At 39.6% G+C, this 12975-nt stretch overlaps 1 protein-coding gene across 1 annotated transcript in view; it reads right to left on the bottom strand.

Moving 5' to 3' along the window:
- The window catches only part of LOC119722043 (cytoplasmic dynein 2 intermediate chain 1-like), a 244618-nt gene that overhangs the window by 67458 nt on the left and 164185 nt on the right, over positions 1-12975 (bottom strand). Inside the window, exon 15 of the mRNA XM_038192032.1 lies at positions 12651-12721. Coding sequence (XP_038047960.1) covers positions 12651-12721 — 71 coding nt within the window. The remainder of the gene's footprint in view (positions 1-12650; positions 12722-12975) is intronic.

Raw genomic sequence — 12975 nt, 5'->3', positions numbered from 1 at the left:
GTATGCATTATGCTCCAAATTAATAGAGGTACATGTATTATAATAATTTTGACTGATATAATAATATACAACACACAAAAAAGTTGTTTGTAATTATGGAGGGGGGGGGGGCAGGTAAACATCTTCCAAATGGGGCACTCTTCAAAAATGACCATTATATTATGCATACTGCCTAAATTACATATATGCCCATTTTCACGCCGCATTTTAATGGTTTTGAGTGGGTTTTCCTTGGTGGGATTGATGTCTGAACTCTCTAACCATTTACTAAAATTATTGCTGAAATTAAAATATTTCAAAGTGCCCCCCCCCCCTTCTGGATACGCCACTGCATTAGTCCAGCCGATATGTGACAAAATATCAATGAATTGTGCAAGCGTGAAACTTGGCACAGATGTTTATATTCATGCCAGAAAATGTTTTAAGATGTGGAGCCATCGCAAATATGACCTTTCAGGGATGTGGCAGCCATTTAAGAAAAAAAAAGGGGGGGGGGTGGGACTTGCCCGCAGTTAAAACAGTTGTTCCCACTTGTCACAAAAGTAGGAAACTTCACTAAGACATAATGATATCGATTGTAAGTGTTTTTCAGATATGGAGCCACCACAAAAGCACCTTTTGGGGGGCGTGGCAGCCATTTAAAAAAAGGGGGGTAATTATTATGCCCACCTTTGGAAAAATTGTGCCCACATTTCATAAAATGAATGAAACTTCCCACAGACGTTAACATTCATAAAAAAAAAAATCAAGATGTGGAGCAATCTCGAACGCACCCTTTTAGGAGTGTGGCAACCATATAAGTAAAAAGGGGGCGGGGTTTTCATTATGCCCACCATGGAAAAATTGTTCCCGCATTCATAAAGAAATGAAACTTCCCACAGACATTTGCATTCATGAGAAAAAAATCCAGATGTTAAGCCATAGCAAACACCCCCCTTTTAGGGGCGTGGAAGCCATATTGAATAAAAGGGGGCGGGGATCTCATTATGCCCACCATGGGCCTCATTCACGAGTCGGCCATACTGAATTGAAAGTGAAGTAAAATATTAATTTGTGGAACTTGCGAAGAGAAATGAAAGCAAGTTTATTCCTAATTAATTCCAATCTGCTTCAATGAATAATTTTAAATTTGTAATAAATCATTCCCTATTGTTTCAAGCCAGATTGAAAAAAAAAAGACAGTAAAATAAGGCTGCATTGTGCCTGCATAAATGTCTGGCGCCCTCCCATTGAACAGCTAATACTTAATGACATATGTTCAGGGAACTAGACAAAAATGGCCAACTCGTGAATAAGGCCCATGGAATAAAAAGGCGCTCGCATCTCATACATGAATTAAACTTCCCCAGGCGTTAATATTCACAAGGAAAAAAAGTTCAAACGTGGAGCCATCACAAACACACCCTTTTAGGGGCGTGGCAGCCATATTAACATGGGGGTAGTCAAGATTGCCCTATATACCTTTCAAAAATAAATTAAACTTCACACAGACAATATATTCATTGAGAATTCTTTCTTTTTCAGATGCGGGGCCATTGCAAACTTACCCTTTTAGAGGTGTTGCATCCATTAAAAAAAAAAAAATTGGGGGGGGGGGGCGCTACTAATCATTTGCCCACCCTGGAAAGTTGTTCCTACCTTTCATGAATGAGCAAACTTCACACAAACTGAACAAAAATAAATTAAGATGTGGAGCCACCACAAACTCGTCCTTTTAGAGGTGTGAGGGGCCTACTCACTGTGCCCACAATTGCAATTTTTATATTTTGTGGCCGATTTCTTATAATGGTGATTGGCCCATAACCTTTTCGACATTATTTGGTAACACCATTACTTACACCAAAGAGCATGGATAAGTAGGCTAACCAATTTTACGGTTAAACATGTGTACATGTACCTCTATTATCATGCACATCTAAATTCCAGAGTGATGTTATAATCACAAATACAAAGCAGACAGTGGTAGCACCAAACTCTTAACATTTAACATTAACATTTGACATTTAACATTTAAGGGCCAAGGAAATACTTTTTTAGTGGGGGGTGTCATTTGACGATTGGGTGCTGTTCAAAACAATTTACAGTCACGTTTTATAGCTATTTCAATAATCTTCAATATACGTTAAATGTGAAGTAAAATATTGACTTCCAGTCCATTTTATTCTTTTTTTATTTTCTGCATCTTTTCTCTTTTTCTCCTGGTGGGGGTGCAAAATCCCCTTACCCCCTACCCGTTGCGCCGCATTGAGAGCAGATTGGGTCACAACATGATGCACTCAGTGGTGGTCCACTATGACTTTGAATTCAATGAATCTGTGTACTGCACCCCCACTAATCCGTCCGTTCACTAAAAAATGGCATATCAATATCTCTGATGATTGTTTTACCCCATCCAAATCCAAAAAAAAATCAGCAGCCCTGACAACATTTTACTTTTCATATAGGTTGTGACACTGCATATGCCTGTGGGTCTGTCAGAAAAAAAAGCAAGGAAACATAATGTATTTGAAGAAGTAACAGTTGTCTTTCCAAGACTAACTGAGGTACCCAACTTTATACACCAATTCAAAAATTACTGCAGTTGAGAGGTTAACAATAATTCTACAGACAACAGAACCAGTATCACTGCGTTAATATAGATGAGGCAAGAATGCATCTGTGTAAGAAAAAAAGGGTTTGCCAACAGTCACTTCCATCTATAAAGGCGGCCCTACTCCAACACGTTAGCAGAGCTATCTAAGGTGGATTTTATTATATGAAAGGTTGTCAAATTTTCCAGGGTGGGCAAATTGAGTACCCCCCTCCCATTTAAAAAATGGATGCCACACCTCTAAAAGGGTAAGTTGGTGGTGTCTTCACATTCGAAAAAAAAGAAAGATTCTCATGATTATATTTTCTGTGTGAAGTTCAATCCGTTTATGAAAGGTAGGCACAACTTTTTTTATAGGGGAATCAAGAACCCCCCCCCTGCATTTTAATGTGGCTGCCAAGCCCCTAAAAGGGTGCGTTTGTGATGGCTCCATGTTCGATTTTTTTTTTTTCTCATGAATATTAACATCTCTAGGAAGCTTCATTCATTTATGAGATGTGGGCACATTTTTTTCCAGGGTGGGCATAATGAGAACCCCGCCCTCCTGTTTTCAATATTGTTGCCATGCCCCTAAAAGGGTGTGTTTGCAATGGCTCCACATCTGGATTTGTTTTTCTCATGAATGTAAATATCTGTGGGAAGTTTCATTTCTTTATGAATTTGGGAACAATTTTTCCATGGTGGGCATAATGAAAACCCCGCCCCCTTTTTTCTTATATGGTTGCCACGCCCATAAAAGGGCGTGTTCGAGATGGCTCCACGTCTGGATCTCTGCCAAGTTTCATGCCTTTATGAAAAAGTGCACAATTTTGTCACATATCCGCTGGACTGCATGGGCAAACTGGCAAATAAATACAATATAGTGGGGTACACCAGACCCTCTTGGTTGATCAGACCCAGCCATGAATAGGGCACACTGGGACCCACCGTATATAGGTCATACCATACCTTGATAGTTAGGGCATACCAGACACTTGTACATAGGGCACCAGACCCTGTCACAATTAGGGCACCCCAGGCCCTGATACATAGACCAGACCCTGATACATAGGGAACATTAATGTCCCTGATACGTAGGGCATACCAGACCCTGATACATAAGGGAAAACAAAACCCAGTTACATAATAATAATAATAATAATAATAATTTGGGAGGCTAATCATCCTTACTCGCAGCTGGTATGCTGAATTGCGAAGGACGTGGCTACAACGAGACTAGCCATAACATGTACAGAAATGGCAACACCAGGCCACACAAATTATCAAAGGCGAAAGGCATTTAAACAACAATATAAAATCCTGAATGAAAATTGAAAAATTAAACAAAACTTACCTGAAGTTGAAGTTTGATTAAAGTTCTACACTCCTCTCTGGAGGTGATATAAGGAATTACATGGGAGACGACCGCGCATGCGCAGACCAGACTTTAACAGATACGGGGACAGGTCCAGCCCAGACCTGCCATAAAATGTAGGGAGGGTGGATGTGGATGTTATTCCTTATATAACCTCCAGAGAGCAGTGTAGAACTTCAATCAAACTTCAACTTCAGGTAATTTTCGTTGAATTTTTCAATTCTACACTGTCCTCTTGAGTTGTGATAACGGAATTCCATCGAACTTCAAAGCTAACTGGAGCTGTCCCGTAAAAAAAAAAAACCACTCTAACTGCAAAGAAATGAAACAAAGGAAAATCATCTTTTTCATTCACTTCAGTTTGGTCTATTTTATTTGTAAGAACCATGCTCTTTTAACAATTAACAAGTCCTTAAATTTAAGCTCCTTTGTCTTCAAAAGAAAAAAAAAACAATTTGCTGGATCATCAAACAGGAAAATTACAAATGACTGAAATTCTGACAACCTTTTGCCTTTCAACAAGGTTGAAAAATACACAGCAACAACTGCCATAAACTGCAGTACAGCCCCAATCGTGGGTAAACAACAACTTTATAACAACTTAATGCAAATGCAAAACACTTGCCTGTTCAAATTACTTGTTTTAAAACCTGAATTGTCAACAATGGCACATAACCAAGAGTACAGATGTCCTATTAACCAGCAATTGTCTGTTTATTTGCATACACTTGACAGGACATGTTCCCCCATAGCTGATTCGGTTGTAACATTTTTCTTATAAAATCTAGCGAAAGTACCTGCATTTGACCAACCAGCTGTTTTTAAAATTTGAGGAATATACAAATACAGCAGGGTTTGAGTGGAAGTAGTGGGAATTACTGGTCCTGAGGTGCAGGTCAGCTTGACTACCTTCCGATGCGAAGCGGAGGGAGGTAGTCAAGCTGACCTACAGTACACCGAGGGATCAGTAATTCCAACTACTTTCCAGAAATAAACCATGCTGTATTTGTTTCACTACACCTCATACATGTAAATATTTAGTAGCCTCACTGCCTTTTTAGTGGCCTGTGCCTTGTCGATAACGGCCTTCGTAGATTTTGCATCTTTATTCAGTACAAGATATTCAAGTTCTTCACCAGTCTATGAAATAGACTTTTGTCAACGCTCTTTAATGTGTCTTCACTGCAGTAGTTACAAGGACTTCAAAAACAGACTGGTTCCGTAAAGATTTCATGCCACAGACTACATGTTCTGTTTCTGGTGCTACCAGAAAAAAACTACCGCACGGCAGCGAGCTGGATACTCACCGGGATGACGTCACCTGGGCACATATCATTTTTACTTCCCGGATGTGCGGCGGAATCGGCCAATGACGCGCTCCAATTTGATCATGAATATTTATGAGGTGTAGTGATATTTCCTCCTGCCTTTAATGCCTGTGATGTAGCAGCTGCACGCACACTATGAGCCTTGTAAACTGATGTGTGAATACCTGCTTTGGCCATGGCAGTTTTAAGCCACGTCACTATTGTGGATGGTGTCACATGATTGTGAGGCCTCATGTAGCTTATGAAGAGCCAAGACTCACAGTTTCTTAAAGGCGCAGTACGGGCAATATACTCTTCCAAACTCTGTAAATACAAAGGCGTCTATCCACTGGATAGGCCAGCAAGTCCACTGGAAGTGGGGTGTACCCTGGTCTACATTGTTTAGATCTGCTGCTCCAATTTTGAAGCAAAATTTTGACTTGGACTTTGTCATGTTCTTCAAATCCAAGACAGACAAAGTCTAAGCTCTTGCAGCTACTAGCAACGCCATCCATGACACCACCTTCAGAGTTCACTGTTTTAGTGATATCTCCCTAACTGGGGACAAAGACTGCAAAAACCTTAAAAGCACTGCAGCATCCCATGTGCCTGAATACCTAGGTACAGGTGGTCTCTAATTAAAAACAGCCTTGACAAATTTAATCACTCAAGGGTGTGACCCAATGGTGCTATGACCTTTCCATACTATGATCTGGGAAAGGGCACTGCGTGCAGTATTAATACCGCTATAACCTAAGCCTTGATCGTACAGCATTGTTATGAATTCAAAAACTACACTGACATTGGTTTAACACAATCAACTTCCCTCTGCTCACAAAATGTATGCCACTTTCTGATATAAACTGAATACTGTTGATGTGTTCCCAACTTCCAAGCATTGAGCATGATACTTGTTGCACGTCTTGACAACTGAGCCTTTCGGTAGGTACGCCTGATAACAGTCTAGGCTTGTGACGGTATTACGGTATTGCATTTACTAGTTATACCGATGTATCCAGTGAAAAAAAAAATGCAGTATTCACTAAAACCACGGTATTATGTTAAGTGGGGTATTACGTCATTATCGGGGGAAAAACAACTTACCACCAGGCACCACGTGCCGAGTTGATAAGCCGCTGGCGCGGCATAAATCACGCAAATGCTTCACGTCGCAAATCTCCAAGACTAAAGTGTAATGGTTTCATTTTCAGTCCATTTGTTTGTAAAAATATAGCACTGTAACAGATTATTAAAAATGAAAAGCTTACTTTTTGTCGTATTGTATTGTTCGAAGGTTCACTAAAAAATAATGCAGATCGTCGACCGATGCCTGAGGCTGACCAAGCGATGATCCCCCTATCCTAGTGAACGTATGCTTTTCAATTGGTGTCCATTGTGAGTTATTCAATAGGCTCATGCAATTCATGCAGGCCACCAGCGACTCCTTACGTGCTTCGCCAGTGTCATGTGAAAATCGGACTCCTATAAAAAATAATCACTAAAAAATAATCACACTCCTTGTCACGTGATCGGTCATTCTAATAATTATGATAATATGAAGTTGTCGGTGCCACGACCTTCATAACAAATGGACTAATCATGCCAAAGCATGAATGGAAAATATTTTGAGTGCCGTTTTAGATGGCCAATCAGCTCGATCCATGCAGAGCGTGGGAAAAAGCACATGTCATGACGTGTGCTTGTGGACCCAGCAGGACGGGCGTAAGGGGGCTTTTGTAACGTGTGATCGTACGGGGGTTTTCCCACGATGAGAAATCATGGCTTTGATATTACGCTTTCTTTTCGAGTAATTTCTTTTCTCGATTGTTATCTGGACGGCTCAGCATCGTATGATACAGGCGAGTCCCTTCCCTTTGCATGTCGGTACCAATGAATAATCAACGGACCAATCGTACCAAAACATGAATAAAAAAAATGTTCCGGGTACGGTTTTAGATGGCCGATCAGATACTTTTAAAAGGGTGTTTTAGATCGATGAATGCAGTGGAACCAGTGTGGAACCACGGGTATGCGTATCATGCGCTGACATGTACGTCCACCCACATGACGCAGGTGTATTCGGGGGATTTTGTAAGTTACACTGTAAGTGTACGTACGCTTCTATATTGTACAGGGGTTTTCCCCACAATGAGAATTCATAGCTTTTATATTGGGCTTTCGTTGGAATATTTTCTTTTCTTAATTTTCACAGACGGCTCACTTGGCATTCTATTCAGGTGAGTCCAGATTTCTTTCTTTTGCATGTCGGTGCTGACACTGATCGTACTAGGGTATTCCCTAGTACGAATACTAGGGTATTCCCGAGGCCCACGATGACAAAGATACCGTGATGGTGTCGCAAGCTCCTGAAAGGAGTTCTGTAATCAAAGTCTCAAAAAGGTATCTTTTATTTAATTGAGACATCATGGCTTTTGATATCGCGATTTCTTGGAAATATTTTTTCTCAATTTCCCCATATTGGATGGCTCAGCATCGCATGTGAATTCAGGCGAGTCCCTTCCCTTTGCACGTGCACCTCGCACGCATATAGCACGGAATCTTGCTCCATGACTGAAGCCTGTAGGTTTGGCGGTCATAACCAAGATTGACAAGTTTTTTTTCTTGCTGCTTATATTCTTGGGAACTATGTTTTGGCAAAAATAATGCATGATGATGTAGATTTCAAATCTCTAAAACAACCACGGAGAAACAATTAACACGACCATTTTTTGTCACGACCGTCAAAACATTTCCATGTGTAAAACGTTGTTTGAACTTCCCGTCCAGACACTTTACAAACAAAGAAAACTGCAAACACGGCGGCGTTAGCAGAACTTTAAAGGCCTTTGTATTATTGCAGCTGCTGAAGTATCAGGTTTTCTAGTCGAGCTTGACAATTGTGTCTTATCTGTCAACGGTAATTGACAATGCAGACATGAAACTGGATGCCTGGAACCACAAGGAATGGAATCAAACATGTCAAAGAGGTTGTTTGTCTTTCTGTTTGAATTTAAGGCTTTTGCGAAGATTCTGAACACTAAGGAAGAATACTGTGGTATCGAAATTCCATACCTGTGTTTCACCTGTGTTTCCGTATTCATGAATAATTAGTCGGTTTTGATCGGTATTTAAAAAAACCTGTGACTATCCGGTAATACCGAAATACCATTCAAGTCTATAACAGTCCTGCTATCAATCTTAATTTCTTTCGGAGAGGATGTAACTTGTCGCTGTACGGCAATGTTAGTAGTGTGTCCATCTGTGGCAGGAGTACTGGCGCCTGGGACAAGAGGTCTGTGAACAGGGTGGACCGAGGTTGTGTCGGCCAGTAAGGAGCAATCACCAAAGATCTGCATCTCTCCAGCTGCACTTTCTGCAGAGCTCTCCCCATCAGACTGCAAGGTGGAAAAATGTAAGAGTAAAAACCTGACCATGAATGAGAAAATGCATCAACAAAGTCAGCTGGGGATCCTTTTGCCAGGATACATATCTCATACACTTAGTATTCAAGGGAGAGGCAAAAAGGTGAACTTCCAGGGTACCGAAAACAATATTTAGTGTTTCAAAGACTTGTTTATTTAGGGACCACTCTCCTTAAAGTTTCTACTTTCAAAGCATGCATGTCCTGCTGACAACCACGCATTCCATTTGATACACCACTCCCATATTTCTGATGCCAGGGCATTAAGGTGATTGATGTAGGCAATTGCCGTTGTATTGTCTGACAATAAGTGGACATGTTTTCCAGCAATTTCCGTTTTTAAAGGAATCAAGACAAAAAAGGCTCCCAAGAGCTCTTAATAGTTGATGTGATTCATTTTCTCCTCCTCCCCCCCCCCCTACCTGGTGATGGCAGTTTAATTGTTATGTCAAAAGTTTCCATTTTGAAATGGATATATTTTAATAATATGCATGTTAAAAGTTTAAAATCAACCCAAATGTTCCATTTTTTTTGGGGGGGGGCACGAGGAAAATAGTTGAGAGAGAGATTCTCCATCAACAGGAAGTGCTTCCTCTAGAACGTGTTTGTCTAACAAGTGTTTTATCTCTGCATCCACAAATCCCCATTCTTGAGCATTGAATTCTAAGATATCTTTATCTGAAGTGATTGCTTGCCATTGTGTTACAAAGTGTTTCAGTCTTCCTGCTTGAAACTGAGTGACTTTAGAATCAATAAAAGTGGCATCACAAGAAACCAATACTGGTCGACAGCCTACCTCACCTCTGGGTGCCGGGTGCTGGGTGTTGCCACGACCGGCAGCTTCTTTCATGGAGCCTCTTCCTTTGGGCCAGCATAGCCAAACTAGACATAGCCAATCCCAGTACCGGTACATACCGTTATTTCGTTTTTACCATTTTGGATTTCCTCAAAAACAAAAACAGTAAATGAACTGTTGACAGTTTCGTCGTTTTACAGTTTTGTCAAACAATATTAAGTCACAAAAAAAAATGCCTTTTTCTTTTAAAAATTATAAAAAGCGATAAACGATTTAGTTGCTTTATTTTTAGAGTGTTGTTTTACAAAAACATGACACTGACAAAACGGTCAACAGTCTTGTCTACCATTTTTTGATTCAGGTTTTGCAATTAAGCAATGCACTTTGGAATATTAATGTGTCCTTGGGATCGAGTCACTGCCTGGCAAATTGCCCTAGCTCTTTACATTTATGTCATTTTCTCATGACAGAATTTGCGAATATTGGCTTTCGAAGAGCCGCGCCGAACTCTAATTTCCTTCAATATATCTGCAGCTTCTTCACACGTCTTACCAGCGCCATTTTTGCTTGCAACGCAAAGTCAAAGCCCACAAACTGCATATTTTGCACACAAAATCCCGGTCTACATACACACCGAGTTTCAACCCAATCAGACTTATAGATATAGTTTGGTTCTCTAGATGTAAGGTCTTAAAGTTTGCATTTTGAAGATGTCACGTGACCCATGATGACGTCATCATGATGTCACTCTTCAGGTCACAATCTCACTATTGGGTCTTTACATGGGACAAGTTTCATTAGAATTCGAGTTTGTTTTAGGTTCAAAATGCCGCAGGGAACAAAACGTGTACAAAGTCTATGCGATTTGGGATAGAACAGAAAGAAAAACTAGAGCTATGCCTGTTCAATGAACAGGACATGGAGTTAAAAGGAAGCGTAAGCAGAATTCAAACCTTTTATTAATCTCCATTTAGTTATTTTGTTTATATAAATTTTACCTTGTCTTACAGTTACAAAAATGAAAGAAGTTAAGCCACTTGAGCATATTATTATGCCAAAACTAATAATAATGCAGCCCCTTGAATAAATCCTGATATTCAAAACAAAACAAAAACAATGTTTACCGTCGTTTATCCATGGATTTTAAGGAGAGCAAATTATCGCTCTCCTTAAAATCCATTTGCTCTCCTCAAAGATTTGAGGAGAGCATTTATAGCTCTCTCCTGGATTTTCTTTAACTGAAGGACTGCTGTGCCCCTTCAAGAGAATTAGACTAATAATTTTCCAGGGAACTAGCCAAGCGCACACGGGAAATGGGCAACTCGTAAATACATGTAGCATTTTGTTGTCTTCCTGTCACATACATGTAGTGCAAAATGTTGGTGTTTTTTTTTCTTATTTATGACACAGGTCTTGTAAAAATAGTTCAGGTCCAGTAAGATTCTTCGGTTACTAGACCTGCTGTCTAGTGCTTTTTTTCATGAAATTCGAGCCCTGTATACCAAGTTTGAAGTCAATCGGATGAATAAAAGTGTTAAATTTTGTAAGCAGAATAAAATTGTAAATATTTTAAAAATCGTAAAAAACCTATCGATGATGTCATCGTGATGTCATTTCAGATTTTGTGTACTAGTACTATTATTTACCAACCCACCAAATTTCATGACGATCGGACATTCCCTTATATGTGTTTCATAAAAATCACATTTTTTATGACGTTGTAATGACGTCACACAAATTTCACAATTTTGTGAATATACCTGTTACCTAACAAACATAATACAAAAAGAATTTTGAATTTAGCATATTACGCTCGTTAGATATGGCTTAAAGGTCCAAAACTTCAAAAATCGATATAAAATCACACCATCACGTCATGATCATGTCACCTCAATTTTTACCTATAACACATCCCGGTCTACCTACATACCGAGTTTCAACCCAATCTGACTTACAGTCCTTTAGATATAGGGTCTTAAAGTTTGCACATTTAAGATGACGTCATGCCACCCAGTACGACGTAATCGTAGCGTCACTCTTCGGGACACAAACTCCCTATGGGGTCTTTACATATGTTAGGTTTCAATAGAATACGAGTTTGTTTTATGGACAAAGTGCAGGGCCCGAATATAAGTGCACAAAGCCTTTGGGATTTGGGGTGGAACAAAAAGAAAGAAAGAAAAAATTAGAACAAACACAATGCTTTTCGGCTTTCAAGCGGAAAAGCAAAAAGAAAAAAAATTCAGAACAAAAACAAAGCTTTTCTGCTTTGAAGCGGGAAAGCAAAAAAAAAAAAAAATATTAACAAAAACAAGAACTGTTTCGGTGTGTCATCAAAACAGCTAAATACATGTATGGCTTTTTTTTGGGGGGGGGTGGGGGCAATTGCTCGCCCCACCAGGCGCCCCCTCCCCCTTGGTGATGGGGCCTGCATTTAGGAGAAGAGCAGTACTGTTGCAAATGACCACAGTGTATGAGACTGATCATGAGAGAAGTATTTTTCCTACTCAGTAGCGGGGAAGGGGGCATGAGGGGAAATTTGCCCCCCCCCCCCGCCAGTTTTTCCATTGCCCCCCCCCCCCAATTTTACCCCTCCCCAGTTTTCTCCAAACTCTTTATCAACACATAGATTAATTATGTTGATTTTCTTCGCTGCTAAGATTCATAAAATATGGACAAATTTGGGGACAATGAAAGCATTCAAAACCATTGGTACACATACAAAAAAACACACACATGCATTTATACAGCCGTTGCCAGTGTGCAGTCTTTGTACATTTGTTATATATTTGTTATACACCATTTTTCGGAGTAATACATTTTTCATTGATAAAAACGACTACACTACTAAGTTGCTCTAGTTGCTTATTTCTGGACCATTGACAATTGGCCTGCATGCATACACAGGCTTAAGATTTTATTTTGTTTGCCCCAAAATATTTCCTTGCCCCCCCCCCCACTTTTTTAGAGTCTGGTTCCACCCATGTTCCTGCTTTTAGAAAGATAGAGTATTTGACATTGGTTAACAAGGCAATTTTTTGTCAGAGTACATTCTCTTGATTGAAATTTTTAGGCAAGTGACTGTGTGAAATCAACTTCACAAAATAATTCGATACCAAAACATCCAATCATAAGATGTTCAGACACGAAAGAAAAGGATACATACAAGAACTTTCACTTACCGATACGGCTGTGATGAATTGTTGATATTCCACACACAGATTATGCTTTGAGCTGAGTTCCAGGTATCATACTGCAAACATAATTATTAAAATGTTATTTATGTTTAAAAACATACATCAACTTCACGTAAGGATGTAACATTACACTTTTATAAACATAAAATTAAAAAATCAAAATCCATTGACAGTGCTTGATCACACTTTCGTAGCTAATGACTGCCGGCTATCTACATGTATTGTGTCAATCACATACAATGTACATACAAATTCAATGGCCCGAGATCCATGTTCATCTTTATGCTATTATAAAAAAAGTAATGATTTT

Source organism: Patiria miniata, unplaced genomic scaffold (genome assembly GCF_015706575.1).
Source record: "Patiria miniata isolate m_02_andy unplaced genomic scaffold, ASM1570657v1 HiC_scaffold_14, whole genome shotgun sequence".
NCBI lineage: Eukaryota > Metazoa > Echinodermata > Asteroidea > Valvatida > Asterinidae > Patiria > Patiria miniata.
This window is presented reverse-complemented; position numbering and strand designations above follow the sequence as displayed.